The 22,033-nt window shown below is 41.8% G+C and overlaps 1 protein-coding gene across 4 annotated transcripts in view; it reads left to right on the top strand.

Moving 5' to 3' along the window:
* Nucleotides 1-22,033, top strand: part of MCTP1 (multiple C2 and transmembrane domain containing 1) — a 1,184,139-nt gene that overhangs the window by 983,998 nt on the left and 178,108 nt on the right. For all 4 annotated transcript variants that reach the window (XM_073624522.1, XM_073624521.1, XM_073624523.1 and 1 more), the window contains one exon: nt 6,585-6,704. In XM_073624522.1, coding sequence (XP_073480623.1) covers nt 6,585-6,704 — 120 coding nt within the window. The remainder of the gene's footprint in view (nt 1-6,584; nt 6,705-22,033) is intronic.

Raw genomic sequence — 22,033 nt, 5'->3', positions numbered from 1 at the left:
TATGCAGAAGAGGTGGTGGACTGGCTTACTAAACCTTCCTCATCCTCCTCATCCTCTGTCATGCAAGCAGAGACAAGTATGCGGTCCCCTGCAGTTGCCAGAGTCGATAAACCTACCTCCGTGTCCACATCTATTCCTGCCATATCACCAACATCAGCCATGGAGGAGTCAGCTGAGTTATTTAACCACAGCATCAGCCACTTGCTCCTTGATGATGCCCAACCAATACTGGATTCAGATGTTGGTTCTGAGGTTGAGGACGACAGAAAAATGAGACTAGAGAGAGGGGAGAACACAGGTAGACAAATTGGCATTCATGTTCCCCCAGCCGCAGCGTATTGCCAAGTTGTCTCCAGTGGTAATGATGATGATGGAGATGATGATGATGATGATGATCTCACTGATGTGACTTGGGTGCAGATAGAGCAGAGGAGGAAACTGAAGGTGAGGGGTCACAACCCCAAGGAGGCCGACATCAAGAAAGAGTAGAGAACAGCCACCATATTCCATTACATTCTGCCACTGTTATCTCCCAGGCCCGCTCCCCAAAGCTCAGCTGTCTGGCCCTTTTTCAACACATCTGGAGCAGGTTGCACAGTTGCTATCTGCAAACTCTGTCTCAGGCACATCAAACGTGGCAAAAACACCAGCCATTCATGTACCACATGCTTAACAAGGCATTTAACGTCAAACCACTCAGCCCATTGTCAAGAGCACCTAAAAGCCACACGAAAGGGGCACAAATCTGTCCCTCCTCCTCCTCTTTACACACTTCAGTCTGCCCCGCTATACTGAGTCATTATCTCTCAGCATCCTCTACTGACAGGGATGATGGTATAGCACAGGGTGTCCCAGGTCCTAGCAGCACATCTGCCAGCAGCACACCACCAGCTGTAAACTGTAGTTGGCAAATTTCTCTGCCCCATCTGCTGCAGCGGAAAAAAAAATACAGCCCCTGCCACCCACATGTCCAGCGTCTAAAATGCAAGCTTGTAAAAGCTGTTGGCTCAACTTCTGCCTTTCAGCCTGATGGATTCTGCCCCCTTCTGTGAATTTCACAATGTGCTGTACCACAATGGCAGGTTCCCAGTCGCTAATACTTTTCATGTAAGGCTGTTCCATCTCTCTACCATCACGGAGAAGGGAATGTTTTGGCATCATTGGGCAAGGCAGTCAGCCGTAAAATCCACCTTACTGCTGACTGGTCTAGCAAACATGGGCAGGGACAATATATTTCGTTTATAGCACACTGTTTGACAGGTGCATATTATTGCATTTTTTTACAGCAAGGCCAATTCTTGCTTTCATCAAGAGCACCTCTATAGGGTTATGGTGGGAAGGCGCCACCGACACCCAAAGACCAATTGTTTTGTACCTGTTTGACAGGTGCATATCATTGCAATTTTTTACAGCAACGCCAATTCTTGCTTTCATCAAAGACCACTTTTTACGCTCCAGTTACTTCTATCCAACGTCAAAGTGACACCAGAATGTTTCTAAAAAATCTCTAATCTTGTTCCCAGTGCACTACATTGTGGCCTCACCATACACACTGGCTCCCCAGCTGTTGCTGAGCAAAATAAAGGCAACTTGCAGGGAAAATGTCATTTTTTTTGGTTTTATAAATGCAATTATTGCTGCAGCATATTCTAGACATGGTACAGATCTGCCACTTACAGGTAGACTAAGGGGACCCCCAGGCACTATATTGGAAGGAATTTTTCATTGTTAGCTTTTCACTTTAAAAATCAAAAAATCACTGCTCATTTTAAAAAATAACGTTTTTCACAAACTTTTTTTTCATTGATACATGTCCCCCAGGGCAGGACCCGAACCCCTATAACCACTGTATGCCCAATTACTTGCATATAAGCCTTCAAAATGGGCACTTTTGATTTTTGACGTTCAGGTCCCATTGACTTTAATGGGGTTTGTTATTCGGGTCAGAACTTTCGCGGTGTTCGAAAGTTCTGGTGCGAATCGAACAGGGATCCGTTCGGCCCATCCCTAATGATCACCACAAACTTGAATTTACTGCTTATCCCTGTTAGGAAAACATGCTAAAAAAAACTTTTGCAAATAAAATAAAGAAATTGAATTAAAATAGACCAACTGTATCTGACATTTTTGCAATGCTTGGGGCTGTCCAAGCATCTGCATTTTCTGGAAGGGCAGTCGATATCCCTGAGGAATGCAAGGTCTAGTACTTGCAGCACTAAAAGCACCTGGTATACTTTATGTAAAGTATTAAATGCAATGTGTGCTTACACTCAGGCCTCAAAAATTCCACTCTCCTGCTCACATTTTGTGAGTGGAATTTAGTGCAGGACAAGTGAGGAGCAGGGGTGGACCGGGATGACCGTTTCCTGGCTGAAGCGATCAGCCAGGAAACTGTCAGCCGGAGGACACAGAGCGGCAGGGCCAGACTGCCCTGGCACCACTTTGAGCTGAGCTGAGGCTGCAGCTCTCCCCTCTCTCTCTCTTTCTCCTTCTGCTATTGCGTATCACACACACAGTGGGCATGTCCCGCTGTGTGTCACGGAGCTGGGTCTGTGTTCGGCAGTGTGGTGTAACAAGGTCCCGCCCCCTATACCGGCTCGTGTGATAGTAGATCGAATCAGTGTTCCGCCTATAAAACAAGCCGGTCTAGGGGGTGGGACCTTGTTACACCACGCCGCCGAACACAGACCCAGCTCCGTGACACACAGTGGACATGCCCGCTGTGTGTGTGTTCCATCATCCAGGTGAGTCTGTATTGACGATGAGGCACAGTAAAGCTGCATTTGATGGGGCACAGTAAAGCTGCATTTCATGGGGCACAGTAAAGCTGCATTTGATGGGGCACAATAAAGCTGCATTGATGGGGAACAGTAAAGCTGCATTGATGTGGCACGGTGAGGCTTCATTGATGAACACAATGAGGCTGCATTCAGGGGCACAGTGAGGCTGCGTTCACGGGCACAGTGAGGCAGTGTTCATGGGAACAGTGTGGCTGTGTTCACAGGCACAGAGAGGCTGCATTCATGGGCAGTGAGGCTGCAATGATGGGCACAGTGAGGCTGCAATGATGGGCACAGTGAGAGTGCATTGATGGGCATAGTGAGGCTGCATTCATGGGCACCGTAAAGCTGCATTTGATAGGCACAGTGAGGCTGAATTGATGGGCATAGTGAGGCTGCATAGATGGGCACAATGAGGCTCCATTGATGGGCACAGTGAGGCTGCATTGATAGGCATAGCAAGGCTGCATTCATGGGCATCATGAAGCTGCATTTGATGGCCACAGTGAGGCTGCATTGATGGCCACAGTGAGGCTGCATTGATGGGAACAGTGAAGCTGCATTGACAGGCACAGTGAGAGTGCATTGATGGGCACAGTGAGGCTGCACTGATGGGTACTGATATGCTTTATGTTAATATTGTTAAAGTTGTTGTTAATATTTATTTTTGGAATTTAATTCTGCTTAAAACATTTAACAGTATAATTTCATGAGATAATTTACAAGGACGTGTTTAGGGGCGGACTTTTGGGTGGGGCAACTGGTGGTGAGTAACTCTTAAGGCCTGGCTAGTGGCTCAGGACTTGAAATTTTGAGCCCTGCTTACACTTACACTCCTAAGGGAGAGCTATGGCCTCTCTGAATGAAGCACTTGTACTCTGTCCCTGGGGTCCCAGACAACACAGTAATCGATTTTAGGCTAATTATAGGGCCATGAAAAATGATAAATATCTAGTATTCCCAAGAAAGCAAACATACTCCACTGGTAATATGGGCATTTATTTTCAGAATAGACCTACTTCTATAAGTTATGGTCAAAACATCCTTTACCTTCAAATTTAGCATTTAATCTTAAATATATATTGTTAGTGCAGCAGTGGCTGCTTATAGTAAACTATGATGTGTCCCAGTAATGAACTCTGCTTAAGCACCTTTTATTCACCTTGCTATAGTCTCTGCGTAATCGTTGCTTAATCATCCCATTACCATGGGGATTTGTATCTCCTTTTTCCTCCTTGCAGCGTGTGAATGCCCTGCAGGATTCGTTCTGCAGTGAAACAAATGATGACTTGCTTTTAAATGCTGTGATCACTAGTATCATTATTATTCCGCACAGCTCCGCTAAAAGCAATTCCTTCGTTTCTTCTTATGTATGTTTACTGTTAGCCGCAGCAGAAGAATTTTTCCTAATCACTTCTGATTTCCAACAAAAGGACCTTCAGGCATGCTTTACCAACTTGACATTTGCATCATCCGGCGCTTCATCTGACATTGTTACACCAGTGAGATGAAGGTGTTGGGTATTAAATAATGATTCAGTGTTAATCAGTAATATAAATAGGTGGAACTGTTCTTGAATTCATAGAGAACTCATTGTAATTCATTGTACTTTGCTGCTACTCTGCTATCAATGATTTTACCATTGAAGTATAAGTAGCAAAGTCTCAAGGGTGAGATAGGACCAATTTTATTTGCTTCAATAAAAACAGATATTCAAATGTAAAGAAATAACCGTGAAATAACTAGTATATGACTGTGAAATAACTAGTATATTCTGTCAACTTAAGGAGTCAATAGTACATTCTATGTTGGGAAATTACCTCCATTTCATTCATATATTTCCTATATAAATCATTACACAATATGCTATGGCAATAATACTTTTATTTAAAATAAAAATAATCAGTTTACAAAAGATGAACACTTTTCAGTTAAACTTGGTGGCAGGAAGTTGCAATATTAATTTTGCATAATTGCAAGGCATCTTCTGCTTTAAATTTCTCTATTATCCTGCCAGCCCAGTTAACTGTGTTATTGGTCTATCCCATGCAGAAGAAGAGCTTTCAATGCCACAATCTTGGCACTGATTAGACACTGGATTTTTAGTTTCTGTATATGACCTAGATCAGCTAGGCCAAAGTTGGGGTTAGTAACAAAGCAAGTGCTTCTAAACATAAGGTGTAATTGTTCACAGGTTGGAAAAGTTCTGCAACTGATTTCTTATTGTTTTCTTCAATTCACAAGAAAGTCATTTTCTGTTATAGTTGTCCAAGTTAGATAAAAAGATCATAGTGGACTCACCCTGCTTCATTCTAATGAGCTTGGGAAGACCTCCCATTTCCCATTAATGTTTTCTGTGCTATGACCTCCTAACTCTTCAAGGACAATGGAACTTTTGCACTAAGTGTCACATTTGGGTCATTCAGCCCAACAATAATAATAATACATGTAGCTATACACTGATCAGCCATAAAATTATGACCACTGTCGAGGCATGGACTTCACTACACCTCTGAAGGTATGCTGTGGTATTTGGTACCAAGCCATGAGTAGGAGATCAGGAGAAGTCCTGTTGATTGCAAAGTGGGGCCTTCATTGTTTGGACTTGTTTTTCCAGCACATCCCACAAATGTTTGATTGGATTGAGATCTGGACAATTTGGAGGGCAAGCCAACAACTCTATCTCTTTGTTGTGTTCCTCAAAGCATTCTTGAATTCATTAGAACAGGCCACTGTCTTTCATTGCCCTGTGATCCAGTTCTGATACTAGCATGCTCATTGTAGGCTCTTTTGGCTGTGGACAAAGGTCAGCATGGGCACCCTGGCTCGTCTGCAGCTACAACAAAATGTGATGCACTATGTGTACACCTTGTTGTCTGAACCAACATTAGCTTTTTCAGCAATTTGAGCTACAGTAGCTCTTCCATTTGGATCACACTACATGGCCAACCTTCACTCCTGACATGCATTAATGAGCCTTGGCTGCCAATGACCCTGTCAATAATTCACTGTTTTTTCTTTCCTTGGACCACTTTTAGTAGGTCCTGACCACTGCAGACTGGGAAGTCGCTCAAATCCTTATGCTTGCCCATTTTATTCTTTCAACACATCAACTTCAGGGACACTTGCTGCCTTATATATTCCACCCAATTCCGGATGTCATTGCTTCTAGATTCACTTTACCTGTCAGTGGTCATAATGTCATGGCTGATCAATGCACAATTTAACACATAATAATATTTAAATTTATATTTAGACAATACGTTTTGATAATTAACACCTGATTTATTTTTATGTAAACAGATTTTGTTTTCTTTATTTTTTATATGTAACTTGTTTGGCGTATGTGTTGGTATGCTTATTGCAGTAGCCAAACTATGTGAGCTCCTCCAGATGTTGATCTTATGTAGAGATATGATTGTATGTGTGCTCGTTCATTTATTTTGGGAAAACAAATGCAGACATTTATAAAAAAAAAAATATTTGTGGATAGTGCTATATACAAATAACTCTATATGCAGTTTCAAGTATTAATAACAAAAAGTATGCATACTATATGCCAAATATACACATATAAGCACACACACCCACGTTTGTTTGTGTATGGTACACTGGAACATTTTTGGAAGTCCACAACAGTTAAAACATTTCTTTTCCTCCAGGTTTAGAATACCTTTTATTCACTGTGTTTATTTTTATAGATTGTTCGTTATACATGTCCTAACTAATCTATCTATCATATGTAGTTATTACATACTGTACTTGCAAGATGAAATATGATTTTGTGTACTTTTATATCCACAGATCTTTCTCATTGTGGTCTGGAATTTTGAGATATACATGATTCCATTGGCACTCTTGCTATTACTAGCTTGGAACTATTTCCTAATCATATCGGGGAAAGATAACAAGACCCAGGATATGGTGAGTGCTTATCACCAGGTGTATTGCTCCACCCTCAGAAGATGATCCTAAGGAAAATGCAGTATGTGTGTTGCAATGTATGTTCATTTTAACTACTACTTATTTAATCAGTTGCTGACCGCCTAACGCAGATATACTGCGGCAGAATGGCACGGGCAGGCAAAATCACGTACCTGGTACGTGATTGCCTTCCCGCGGGCGGGGGGTCCGATCGGACCCCCCCCCGGTGCCCGAGGTGGTCGGCTTTGGTCTGGCAGCGATCAGAGATGAGGGGGAGGCCATCCATTCGTGGCCCCCCCTCGCAATCGCTCCCAGTCAATGGGAATCGTCCCCTGCCTCTGTGTAGTACACAGAGGCAGAGGATGTGATGTCATCTCTCCTCGGCTCGGCAGTTTCCGTTCCGGCGCCGAGGAGAGAAGACATCTGAGTGAGTTGCACAACACTACACCTCACAGTAGAACATGCCAGGCATACTTTACACCCCCGATCCCCCCGATCGCCACCCGATCCCCCCCAATCACACCCCCCCCCCCCCCCGTCACACTGACACCAAGCAGTTTTTTTTTTCTGATTACTGCATGGTGTCAGTTTGTGACAGTTAGTGTGTTAGGGCAGTGAGTGTTAGCCCTCTTTAGGCCTAGGGTACCCCCCTAACCCCCCCTAATAAAGTTTTAACCCCTTGATCACCCCCGTCACCAGTGTCACTAAGCGATGATTTTTCTGATCGCTGTATTAGTGTCGCTGGTGACGCTAGTTAGGGAGGTAAATATTTAGGTTCGCCGTCAGCGTTTTATAGCGACAGGGACCCCCATATACTACCTAAAAAATGTTTTAACCCCTTGATTGCCCCCTAGTTAACCCTTTCACCACTGATCACCGTATAACCGTTACGGGTGACGCTGGTTAGTTCGTTTATTTTTTATAGTGTCAGGACACCCGCCGTTATTACCGAATAAAGGTTTAGCCCCCTGATCGCCGCCGGTGATATGCGTCACCCCAGGCAGCGTCAGATTAGCACCAGTACCGCTAACACCCACGCACGCAGCATACGCCTCCCTTAGTGGTATAGTATCTGAACGGATCAATATCTGATCTGATCAGATCTATACTAGCGTCCCCAGCAGTTTAGGGTTCCCAAAAACGCAGCGTTAGCGGGATCAGCCCAGATACCTGCTAGCACCTGCGTTTTGCCCCTCCGCCCGGCCCAGCCCACCCAAGTGCAGTATCGATCGATCACTGTCACTTACAAAACACTAAACGCATAACTGCAGCGTTCGCAGAGTCAGGCCTGATCCCTGCGATCGCTAACAGTTTTTTTGGTAGCGTTTTGGTCAACTGGCAAGCGCCAGCGGCCTAGTACACCCCGGTCGTAGTCAAACCAGCACTGCAGTAACACTTGGTGTCGTGGCGAGTCCCATAAGTGAAGTTAAAGCTGGTGAGGTGGCAAGCACAAGTAGTGTCCCGCTGCCACCAAGAAGAAGACAAACACAGGCCCATCGTGCCCATAGTGCCCTTCCTGCTGCATTCGCCAATCCTAATTGGGAACCCACCACTTCTGCAGCGCCCGTACTTCCCCCATTCACATCCCCAACCAAATGCAGTCGGCTGCATGAGAGGCATTTTCTTTATGTCCTCCCGAGTACCCCTACCCAACGAACCCCCCCAAAAAAGATGTTGTGTCTGCAGCAAGCGCGGATATAGGCGTGACACCCGCTATTATTGTCCCTCCTGTCCTGACAATCCTGGTTTTTGCATTGGTGAATGTTTTGAACGCTACCATACACTAGTTGAGTATTAGCGTAGGGTACAGCATTGCACAGACTAGGACACACTTTCACAGGGTCTCCCAAGATGCCATCGCATTTTGCGAGACCCGAACCTGGAACCAGTTACAGTTATAAAAGTTACAGTTACAAAAAAAGTGTAAAAAAAAAAAAAAAACAAACAAAATTATAAAATAAAAAAAAATAGTTGTCGTTTTATTGTTCTCTCTCTTGCTATTCTCTCTCTATTGTTCTGCTCTTTTTTACTGTATTCTATTCTGCAATGATTTATTGTTATTATGTTTTATCGTGTTTGCTTTTCAGGTATGCAATTTTTTTATACTTTACTGTTTACTGTGCTTTATTGTTAACCATTTTTTTGTCTTCAGGTACGCCATTCACGACTTTGAGTGGTTATACCAGAATGATGCCTGCAGGTTTAGGTATCATCTTGGTATCATTCTTTTCAGCCAGCGGTTGGCTTTCATGTAAAAGCAATCCTAGCGGCTAATTAGCCTCTAGACTGCTTTTATAAGCAGTGGGAGGGAATGCCCCCCCACCACAGTCTTCCGTGTTTTTCTCTGGCTCTCCTGTCTCAACAGGGAACCTGAGAATGCAGCCGGTGATTCAGCCAGCTGATCATAGAGCTGATCAGAGACCAGAGTGGCTCCAAACATCTCTATGGCCTAAGATACCGGAAGCTATGAGCATTTTATGACTTAGATTTCGCCGGATGTAAACAGCACCATTGGGAAATTGGGGAAGCATTTTATCACACCGATCTTGGTGTGGTCAGATGCTTTGAGGGCAGAGAAGAAATCTAGGGTCTAATAGACCCCAATTTTTTCAAAAAAGAGTACCTGTCACTACCTATTGCTATCATAGGGGATATTTACATTCCCTGAGATAACAATAAAAATTATTAAAAAAAAAAAAAAAATGAAAGGAACAATTTAAAAATAAGATAAAAAAGTAAAACAAAATTAAAAAAAAAAAAAAAAAAAAAAAAAAGCACCCCTGTCCCCCCTGCTCTCGCGCTAAGTCGAACGCAAGTGTCGGTCTGGCGTCAAATGTAAACAGCAATTGCACCATGCATGTGAGGTATCACCGCGAAGGTCAGATCGAGGGCAGTAATTTTAGCAGTAGACCTCCTCTGTAAATCTAAAGTGGTAACCTGTAAAGGCTTTTAAAGGCTTTTAAAAATGTATTAATTTTGTTGCCACTGCACGTTTGTGCGCAATTTTAAAGCATGTCATGTTTGGTATCCATGTACTCGGCCTAAGATCATCTTTTTTATTTCATCAAACATTTGGGCAATATAGTGTGTTTTAGTGCATTAAAATTTTAAAAAGTGTGTTTTTTCCCCAAAAAATGCGTTTGAAAAATCGCTGCGCAAATACTGTGTGAAAAGAAAATGAAACACCCACCATTTTAATCTGTAGGGCATTTGCTTTAAAAAAAATATATAATGTTTGGGGGTTCAAAGTGATTTTCTTGCAAAAAAATAATTTTTTCATGTAATCAAAAAGTGTCAGAAAGGGCTTTGACTTCAAGTGGTTAGAAGAGTGGGTGATGTGTGACATAAGCTTCTAAATGTTGTGCATAAAATGCCAGGACAGTTCAACCCCCCCCCAAATGACCCCATTTTTGAAAGTAGACACCCCAAGCTATTTGCTGAGAGGCATGTCGAGTCCATGGAATATTTTATATTGTGACACAAGTTGCGGGAAAGAGACAAATTTTTTTTTTTTTTTGCACAAAGTTGTCACTAAATGATATATTGCTCAAACATGCCATGGGAATATGTGAAATTACACCTCAAAATACATTCTGTTGCTTCTCCTGAGTATGGGGATACCACATGTGTGGGACTTTTTGGGAGCCTAGCCACGCACGGGACCCCGAAAACCAAGCACCGCCTTCAGGCTTTCTAAGGGCGTAAATTTTTTATTTCACTCTTCACTGCCTATCACAGTTTCGGAGGCCATGGAATGCCCTGGTGGCAAAAAAAAACCCCAAATGACCTCATTTTGGAAAGTAGACACCCCAAGCTATTTGCTGAGAGGTATAGTGAGTATTTTGCAGACCTCACTTTTTGTCACAAAGTTTTGAAAATTGAAAAAAGAAAAAAAACATTTTTTTCTTGTCTTTCTTCATTTTCAAAAACAAATGAGAGCTGCAAAATACTCACCATGCCTCTCAGCAAATAGCTTGGGGTGTCTACTTTCCAAAATGGGGTCATTTGGGGGGGGTTTGTGCCACCTGGGCATTCCATGGCCTCCGAAACTGTGATAGGGAGTAAAGAGTGAAATCAAAAATTTACACCCTTAGAAATCCTGAAGGCGGTGATTGGTTTTCGGGGCCCCGTACGCGGCTAGGCTCCTAAAAAGTCCCACACATGTGGTATCCCCATACTCAGGAGAAGCAGCTAAATGTATTTTGGGGTGCAATTCCACATATGCCCATGGCCTGTGTGAGCAATATATCATTTAGTGACAACTTTTTGTAATTTTTTTTTTTTTTGTCATTATTCAATCACTTGGGGGGGGTTTTGTACTGCCCTGCCATTTTAGCACCTCAAGAATTTACATAGGCAGTCATAAATTAAAGGCTGTGTAAATTCCAGAAAATGTACCCTAGTTTGTAGGCGCTATAACTTTTGCGCAAACCAATAAATATACACTTATTGACATTTTTTTTACCAAAGACATGTGGTAAAATACATTTTGGCCTAAATGTATGACTAAAATTGAGTTTATTGGATTTTTTTTTAAACAAAAAGTAGAAAATATCATTTTTTTTTCAAAATTTTTGGCCTTTTTCCGTGTATAGCGCAAAAAATAAAAACGGCAGAGGTGATCAAATACCATCAAAAGAAAGCTCTATTTGTGGGAAGAAAAGGACGCAAATTTCGTTTGGGTACAGCATTGCATGACCGCGCAATTAGCAGTTAAGCGACGCAGTGCCAAATTGTAAAAAGTGCTCTGGTCAGGAAGGGGGTAAATTCTTCCGGGGCTGAAGTGGTTAAAAGATCTGCCACATTGCAAATAGAAATTTATAAACACTTGATATCTGCTATAAGCAATGCATTTTATTGCATTTGTGGATATTTTTTTACATTTATGAGCTTAGACAATATCATTTATATACCTAAAATGCAACAGATAGCAAAGCATAATCAAACTATGTTTATGATGATGGTGGTAAAAAAAAAAGTTGAAATGAAACATGAATTTGAGGCTTGGTGTCAAAAGAGGGACTAAGGTCCTTCCTAAGGTCAAAAGTGCAGTAAAAGTAAGGTATGCCAGAGACATTGTCTTTACTTATTTTGTCAAAAAAAAAAGAAAAGTAATACAATATTGGGAGTTTACGCTGTCCTAGGCACATATACAGTAAATGGTGCTACCCATTTATAAGGGCCCCCCTGCCCTTAGGTAACAGCAATATGTTTAGAGTTTGCTGCTCAAGGGATTTCACATGTTTATTGGCAAAACCACAAATAGTCTGCATATTCTATTAGACAGCAAGCAGACTTAAAGGAGATTCCTGCATTCCTGTGAACCGCTTTCAGCCATATGGTCCGGATGCCTGGTCCAGCAGCTGGCTCTGCCTCTCAGTGAGCAGCTCAGAGCCTGAGCCAGCTGCGTCGCCCCCCTTCACAGTCTATACTCCAGTGAGCACTGGAGGGGCAGAGCAGAGAACCGGTGACTGATAGTCACCAGCTCTCTAAAGCCTGAAGTCCCAGAGCTCAGTGATCAGCAGTGTTTGATTGATCAGTTCTCAGTCTTAGAGCCTGTGGGGAACAGATGCAGCATGAGACCAATGCTACATCCACCTACGTGAGTATATATAACTCTTGTTTAAGCAAATAACTAAAAATTCAATTACCCAGCCTTGTTAGAATATAACCCAGCTTTTGTGTCTTCCAAACGCTACCCCAGCTAACTCTACACTCTGTACAGTGTTGCCAGTCCTCTTATGTGCTGAATGATGGCCAGCATTATTAACCCACTTCCTGTGAGCCAAGAGCCATAGGAGCACCCTAGGAGTGCATTGCCATTCTGACCTTGGTTTACTGTACTGCTAAACAGAAAGGTGTTCAAACATCTACGTGAGCACATTCTGTGCAGCAGTAAATAGTATTGACCACCAGAGATAGAGGTCCCTGCTCATCATGTGAAGGGCCATAATACACCTTGAAAAAGATCAATAAATATGAAGATATATATAATATTAACCATTTCCCAATGATTAGCCACTGGATTGCTTTTACAGGCAGCGGGAGGAGCTGTCCCATGCGATCAGGAAACCAAAGATCCAGCTGTGATTTACCATAGACCCGGCAATGGATCAGATGGTCCCCACCCACCAATCTCTATGATCCTGGGAGGTTGGATGTGACATCATACACTGAGACATAGAAAAATTTAAATAAAATAAATAATAATATATACATTTTTTTTAAACATCCCTGTCCCACCCGCATATGTAAACAGCGTTCACACCACAGATGTGAGGTATTGCCGCTAACATATTAGTGAGAGCAATAATTCTAGCACTAGACCTCCTCTGTAACTCTAAACTGGTAATCTGTAAAAAAATGTAAAGCGTCCCCTATGGAGATTTTTAAGTACCATAGTTTGGCGGCATTCCACGAGTGTGCACATTTTAAAAGCATGACATGTTAGGTATCAATTTACTTTGCATAACATTATCATTGGGGGTTTTGAGTAATTTTTCAGAAAAAAAAAATGCTGATTTTTATATGTAGGCGAGAAATGCCAGAATTGGCCTGGGCAGGGAGTGGTTAAAAATTATATAACCACTTGGTGCCTGAACTATCGCCAAAAAGCGGCTACAGCCGGGCTTCCTTTGCCAGTAGGGCGTACATGGGCATCCTCCCATTCTCACGCTGCCCGAGCACCCCAGGGCGCAAGCTGGCGGTGTGCTCTGTGGTCGTCGAGTCCTTGGGACTCGGCTGATCACAGATCAGGGTAAAGGGACAATCACCACAGGCCCTTTACCACGTGATCAGCTGTTAGCCAATGTCAGCTGATCACGGAAGTAAACAGAAGCATGTAATCAACTTTTTTTGTTCCTCACGCTATTAGCATGAAGAAAAGAAGACCGCCGTTAACCGGCTGTTAGAGGGATATCGCCAGTGCTGCTATTCAGTGCCCTCCAGTGCCATTTATCAGTGCCCATCAGTGCCACCTATTAGTGCCCCTCGGTGTCACCAATCAGTGCCCACCAGTGCCACCTATCAGTGCCCATCAGTGCTGTCAATCAGTGCCTCAACATCAGTGTTACTTATCAGTGCTGCCTATCAGTGCCACCTACCATTGTCTATCAGTGCCCATCAATGCCACCTATCAGTGGCTATCAGTGTCACCTCTCCGTGCTTCCTATCAGTGCCACCCATCAGTGCCTCCTGATCAATGCTCACCAGTGCTGCCTCATCAGTGTCCATCAGTGCCACCTATTAGTGCCCATCAGTGCCACCTCATCAGTGCCCATCAGTGCCGCCTCTTAGTGCCCATCAGTGCCGCCTCTTCAGTGACTATCAGTGAAGGAGAAAATGTACCTGTTTGCAAAATATGAAAACCTTTTTTTTTCAAAATGTTTTGTATTTTTTTGTTTACTTAGCAAAAAAAAACAAAACCCTGTGGCGATTAAATGTCACCAAAAGAAAGCTCTATCTGTGTGAAAAAAAAATTATAACAATTTCATATGGGTACAGTGTTGCATGACCGCGCAATTGTTATTCAAAGTGTGAGAGCACTGAAAGCTGAAAATTGGCCTGGGCAGAAAGGGGATATAAGTGTCCAGTATGCAAGTGGTTAATATGGGTGGGAACATGGAGGGCAGTTGGGCTGTCCAATAAGAAGTTGAGCTTTACAGATAATGTTTTTTGATAGCTGAGCTGCAGGAGAACTAGTGATTTCTCTCGGAACCTCTCTTCACCCACTACTGAAACCAAACTAGGTTTACCTTCATTTGTACAGCAACTGAAATTTGGTAGCCTGACAAGGTGCATGGGGTAGGGGTAAGAAAAGGCTTGTATACAGTTATCCAGGAGTTTAAAGTACAAGTACAAAATTATTCTTCCTCAAAAAAGCATTGGCTGGTAGTAAATCAGTTAAACAGGAAGTAATCCTGAGGAAGAAAATTAAATGCTAGTTCCACTGTTGTTTGCAGGCTGGAAGCCTCATATAGAGGGATGCCAAGAATGTTTCTTTGATATAACTACAGCTGGTTATGAAAAAAGTGCAAATATCTTTATTAACCATAATCCATTAAATATAAATTGGGAGAACCAACATGGATCCTAGTAATGCTCGTATGGGACAGTAGGAGAAAATGAAAAGATAGAAAGTTTAATCTGCAAATTTACCCAATTTCCCTAGATATATTTAAGAAGCTAAGGTGTTTTAAAAATGCACTTATTCTTTAATAAATGTTTGTAAAGCTGAATTAGAAAATGTTGAGCTGATAACCACTTAAACAGCTGTAGATTAAACCAACAAAATTGATATGTTTACTGTGCTAATCACAAAATTACCAAACAGATGTTTAATATATTATGTTCATGTACTATACAATTTTTTAGATCTTCTGGCCAGCAAATTAATTATGACTTTCCATGGGGTATTAACTTTAGTTAAATAAGAAAATATACTAAATAAATGCAAAAAAATTGTTTCCCAAACATTTAGAAATCTAAATTACTGCAGTCTGAAAGAAATTCTGTGATTTTTTTCAGACTGTTGTAAAAATACTTTTCTATATGTATATAATATTCAATAAAATGAACATATCATTTTAATGAAGCAAATATAATATTATAAACATAAATGTTTAATTCAGTGCACAGACAGGCTTGCACACAATTTAAGTCAATCCTCGGTCTAGGCACATATTTTAATTATTTTCAGCCGCATCATGATACAGCAGAGGAGCATTGTACAGTGCCAAAAATAGAGACATCTTAATATCTTTGCTGGCTGCTCAGTTTGCTTGCCACAGGCATAAAACAGATAAGAGTCACAGATAGTCTTTGCTATGGTCTGATTGCAGAATGTAAGAGATTTTATTAGATGTGAACATATGGCTGAATGTTGTAGTAACTGGCCTTTAACTCATACCAGTCTATGCTAGAGCCCTTTCCTGCTATGGGTGATGTGTAATAGCAAAGTAGAGACTCCAGGTGTGCTATGTATAATGATATAGTAAAGAGATTGTACCCATTTCTCATATGCATACAGAGCCCAGACTTCAAAATAAATTTCTTTGCCAACTTACTCACAAACCACTACAATTGAAGATGTGATAAAAGTTTAAATCGGTCTATTCTTTCAAAGTCATTTTAGAAAAAAACAATTGTAATAGGTTGATTTTGTAAAGTACTATTTATCCTTTTTAAAGTGGAAGTTCAATAAAAAATGTTTTGCATGTCTCCTCAAAAACTCTTCACCCTGTCTCCCAGCAATCTTTTTTAGTCTATATTACCTGCAGCACATTTGTGGTGCAGTGTACACTCCCTGGCCGTTCTTAGTGTAGCACACCCCAGTAGAAACTGCTGATGAACTGGATCCCCACTCCTGCACAGCCAGGCACACCGTATCCTCACAAGCACCACAGAGTCCATGACTTTGTTTTTGTTATTTATTGAGGATTAATAACTTGGATAGGGATGGGAGGTTATGGGTTGCCCACTTGACTTCAGCAAAACTTCAGGGACTTCTTACTATATACAGTCTACATACAGTCTCCTTTACTTTCCTCCTGCACACACTCACTTGCTCCAGCTGATTCACTGTATATGGTCTGACAGGCTCCCAGTCGGACTTTGGCAATAGTCCTTTACAGGCAGGAACTTGTAGCCCCTTATTATGTAGCAAAAATTGCAGTAAACAGCTTGTACTTCTCCTCTGCAGCTACTGATCCCATAACCACTTCTTTAGGCACTGCCAATCCACCTGGCTGTAGTTTCCCTTTTCACTAGCCCTCCAGGGTAACTCTCACACCAGTCCTCTAGACTGACTCTTCACCAGCCCACCTGGCTGACTCTCCACCAGCCCACCCGGCTGACTCTCAGGAGATCTCCCAGGGAGGATTGAAGACCCAAACACAGCTGTCTTTAGGGAGACTGACTACATGTGGCAGTCTCCCCCCCCCTTGTTAATGTCCAGAAGTGCTGATCCACTCACTCTGTCCTCTCTTGCTCCCATGCCTCCAGGAAGGTCCACCTCCCATGTGTTATGGCAGGATCTTTCCAGCACCCGAGCCCTGGCCCAAGGCAGGACACCACCCCTCCAGACTAGGGGGAAACCCCGGGGGTCACCAACAGCCTCCTCAGCACTGTATCTCCATCTTCCACCTGACTGACCCGTTGGCATGGATCATGTCTATTTATAAGGTAAGCTCTGCCACCTGCCAGCCCAGTACTGGGGATTGGCGGAGGCCTCATAAATATTCATGGCAGCTCTTCCTATTCTCGGCCCATTAGCTCTAGAACATTCTCGGTCAGGATGAGTCACCCAGCCCCAAACTTCACTGAACCCTGACCTAGGTTCCATAGCTTAGGGCTTAGCCCTGAGCTAAACTACAATTCACCTACACTACTTCTAGCACACACTAGAGGGTGCTACATTAGCATCTGTAAGATGCCGAGAATAAAGCCAGGTGTGGGGGAGATTTATTTCCTGCATGCATTAGCATACTTGCACATTATGACAAGAGCAGAGGGTCTACAATTCTGCTTTAATAGCAGTATTGCCCAACACCTAGGGTTTTAGTGACATCAGAAATATCCTGCCCCTAGGACAGTGTATAGCCCAAATAGTTTTTCAATATAAGCTTCCAAATATACAGCCATTTAGCTAACCATGCACATTTAACTAAATGCTTGTTTGTTAAATCTTCTACCATCAAATTATAAAATTATCAAATTTTATACCATCAAATTATAATGTTTGTATCCAGCTTCAGTCATGCAGCTAATTCTATAAAGTTTTAAAGGCCTTTTTTTTCTAAAATCCAGCTCCCCTATGTACAAATATACCATAATTGTACCTCGGTTGCAGAAAAATAAAAGCTTTCTTTGATTTTGAGAACAAGGCCTTACCTTAGCCCCTGCTGTATTTCTTAGAAAAGCTTCCGAAATTCCCTATATAGATTTGGGACGAAGAAACCAGGCACAGGAAGAATTTTACCAGCTGACCTCATTAGCACACACCCTTCACCCATCAACTATGTTTTCAGAGCATCCTCCTGGCTCTCCTGGCGGCTGAGTGCAGCACAACCCTGAAGGTGGAACAGGGAATGCAGGGCCCAAAGAAGCAAGGTTTGCTGGTGGCTGTGGCCTGATGACTTAATCACCATGGAGCAGCTGAAGCAAGCTGCGTGGCAGGCATGCTAGAAAGGATCAGACATAGCGGGTAGCTGGGAAATCTGGTAGGAGAATTAGAAGCCAGGCCGGGGGTTATACACAGTAAGATCAGTCCTTAAGCAGATTCTGGATTCAGGTCAGGTCACTGGAACAAGCCGAGGTCATTCACAGTAAGACAGGCAGAAGTAGGGATCAAGCAGTGGAGCAGGCAGAAGTAGGTCAGAATATAAGCCAGGGGTCAAGCCAGGAGATCAGCATAAGAGGGTAGAGGAAGCTGGGTCATTCAATGGGAAGTCCAAGATCAAAATGCAGGAACACAGGGAACACAGGGGAGCTGTTGATAATCCAGCAACTCAGGGATCTCAGCAGTGGATTTATATAGGCAGTGGGCATCAGCATCTATCACAACCTGCGCCTGCACGCTCCCGTTACCGCCGTTGCGTATCTGCGTATGCCCGGCCACGCTGCTGCGCATCTGCGTACGCCAATGCGCCTGGAGGTTTGTCTGGTGAAGCCATGATGACTATTCGCGACATTGCCAGTCCTATGACCATTTCCTTGACACAAACACACATTTTGTCACATAAAAAACAGGTGACAAAAGAAGCAAAATGTACAGTAACAAGGTGCACCTCGCACCACGCCAAAATGTCCCATGAGCTACTTTGCCACGTGTAGTGCAGACCAATGAAATCAGCAGGCTGCCCTATGTGTGTCACTGGAAAAATGAGCCAAAAAACATGCGCTCCCACTACATTAGTTGTGAATGGGGCCTGAAAATTAAATTGGTGCATTTATACAAGAACAATGAGGCTCCATTCACATCTGTGTGTTTCCAAATGCATGGCAAACTGCACAGAAAATGCACGCTTTGCCATGCATTTCAGAAACACACTGCAAATGTGCATCGTGTTTGTGTTGTCATTACATATTAAAGGCACCCTGAGTGCGGCTAAGGCACCAAAAACTGCATGCTCCGCTCCGAAAAAAGTTCTTGAGCTTCTCTGGGGCGATTGTTGCATGTTGTATGTGTGATGAGTGAAAACGCTCCAAAACACCCAAAACAAACGCACGCAGAAATTTAAGTTTTCGCTACGTGGAGATGGGAACGGGCCTGAATGTCTCTGTCCATTCAATTTGTATCAAATCAGGCAGGCCCTTGTACTACATAGCTGATGGGAGAGGAAATTGTACAATCATATTGTATAGGAAGTGGGTGGAAGGTAGTTATGTAACGAGGGAGGTGTGGTCCACAGTGGTGAACACACCCTATCACACCCTCTTCTGTGATGCAACAAGGAAGTGAAGGCTTCTGGCAGATGGCCTACTGGAAGTGAATGCTGAGAGATGATCTACAGGAAGTAATGGAATCTGATAATCATTTTAAAAATTAAAATAAACTGACATATATATATATATATGAATCGATATATACAAGCTTTGGCTTGTATATATCGATTTATAATATGTGGGTGGGACCATACGACGAACAGTAGTGACGTCAGCACATCGTTCGGGGACACGGCTGTGACTACCAAGGGAGAGTTAAGCTCAGTGGGGTAGAAGACACCGGAATGATCCCCGTTTGTTTCGCTGACTAATTGTGATTATATGCCTGCTTATATCTGAATGTTTGTAAGTGCAAGTCCTAAAGGGGGAGTTTTGTTATGTTTAATTTCAATAAACTGTCTCAACAGCATTACACTGTGGTGTTTCCTCCTTTTGTTTTTAAATGATCCTTTGATTGTGAGATCCATCTTCTGGTATCAATGAGACTGTGCAATTTACACAGCATCTCCTTATGGACTATATTAATGTTTACATGTATGCACTTTAAGACAGCACACTGGGAATACCATAGTGTGTTTTAATTTGTATAGCGCTGCCTTTTTGTGTTTTGTGATTTATAATATGTGTTCAGTGCTCCTTAATGTCCAACCAAAACAAGGAGGTTGATATACAAGAGGAGAAGGCAATTTTCACTTTGCAAATGTGAAGCTGTATTGACTTTAGTCATCCAATCATATGCTAGGAAATATCTTAATGTTTTTACTAATTTCTCAAAGTCAAAGTCATACATATGGCATATGGTCTGTTAATCATTCCAAAATTGTTTGATTTTGTATTGCTTTGGTCGGTTTAATTGTGTCTTGAGATAAGGTTGTTGTATGCTTTTATGTCATATGCAGTCCAACATATACTATTTCTACCTGGAATAGTAAGATAACCTACCAATATATTTTTTTTTTCGGGGTGGGGACAGGGGTTGGTGGAATATACAGTCCAAAATTTGTACTAGAAAACTAGGATGGGACACAATGGAATATCAAAGCGACAATTGCATACAGTGTTGTGTCATACACAGCCCAACATGGACTGGAGTTTGGATGAGAAACAGCCTTCCATTAGAGTTTTTGCGGTTGCAGGAATGTAAAGTTCAGCATGTTATGCTATATACAGTCTAATATATACTTTTGGGTTTCAGAAATGTAAAGTCCAACATACTGTTTAGCATACAGAGCACATAACCTACCATACAGAGTTCAACAGGACATGGACTGGAGTCTGGATGGAAAACAACCTTCCAATAGGAATTTTTGGGTCACAGGAATGTACAGTTTAGCATGTTATGTCATATACAGTCCGATATGTACTGGGCCAATTTGGCTAGAACACAACCTACCAGTATGTTTTTTGGGTTGCAGAAACACACAGTCATGTGTGTTATGCTTTATACAGTGCAATATGTAAAGAGCCAATTTGGATGGAAGACAACCTACCAGTATATTTATAGTTTGTGTGCACATAAATCCAACAAGTTACTGTATATCATATTACATTCCAAAATGTAATGTGCAAATATGAATGGAAGACAACCTCCCAGTATATTTATTGAGTTGCACGAAGAAACTGGAGCATCCATGCTAATAGTGTCCTGTGTAAGAATTTGACATGTACTTATCAGACATAATACCAATTACAAATAGAGCCTTACACTTTTGATGTTATAGGAGAGAGATATAACTTTTTGTGGGTGCTCAGAGTTAATACAAGAACATTTCTGAGCAAACCCCTCAAATTCTGCATATTAGGGACAGCTGGTATTTATTTTTTTATGATAGCCATGTCTTATGTGACAAATCTTGTAATATAATTTTTATTAACATTTCTCTTTCCTTAGCCATGCCTTACAGCTGTCATTCTGGGTCATAACCTGATAAACATTGTGTTGCCTTCTATTAGAATGCCCAAATTACTGGCAATGTTTGTGACAAGCCCCAGCATTTTGTTGAGTGAACCTAATGTTATCTGGCAACCAGATTACTCTGTAAACTTTATAGAGGTATCTCTCTATTTGCAGCAAAGAAAGAGACAGAACCACTGTGCAGCAACTCTAATGTGGAGCTTCATGCACTGAATAATTTTCATAAATCAGAAGTGAAACATGAAAATGTCAACTTAATCAAGCATTTAAATTTTATTAATCAGGCCTAATTTTTATGAGTGCAAATAATCGCTGAAGCTGGACAAATTTGTTCTAGACTGCATAAGAAACATAATTTTAATATTTAATGGGCTGATGAATTTAAATGGAGAATTATCTTTATGAAACATGGTCCTTATAATTCGCCATTAAATGAGAAATGAAAAAATCAACATAAATCTTACATAAAGGTTGCTTAACTAAGTGTTGGCACTATAAATATTACAAGTGTATTAGACACTAATTTAGCCATCAGACTTCACACTACATAAAGGAGAAAGGGATGAATTTGTATTTCAATTTTAATCTTTGAGCATGTAGAACTATTTGAAACCTGCTCTATCCAAAGCAAAAGCAAACCAAGTGTTCTGTAATCCAGAAAAGACAGTTCTATGCCTTACTAACATAGAACTATATGGTGTCAAGTGATTGATAACTGAAGAATCCATCGCTTATACTGCATGTCTATTAGCCATTAGCTGTAAGATATTTTTGTTTTGGATAGTTATAAGCAGTTCCACTTATAGTCATACATACTGTAACATATATTTCTGTAGATATGTCGCTTTCTATTACCTATGTACTAACTAGCAGATAGCTCATGCCAACAGTCATCATATATATCCTATGACCAACAGAAGAAGGACGGTTTAATTTCACCAAAAGTAGATGAGCTTTGGTTAAATGATAG

Source organism: Aquarana catesbeiana, linkage group LG01 (genome assembly GCF_042186555.1).
Source record: "Aquarana catesbeiana isolate 2022-GZ linkage group LG01, ASM4218655v1, whole genome shotgun sequence".
Lineage (NCBI taxonomy): Eukaryota > Metazoa > Chordata > Amphibia > Anura > Ranidae > Aquarana > Aquarana catesbeiana.
The sequence above is the reverse complement of the archived record's forward strand: the minus strand, read 5'-3'. Positions and strand labels throughout refer to the sequence as shown.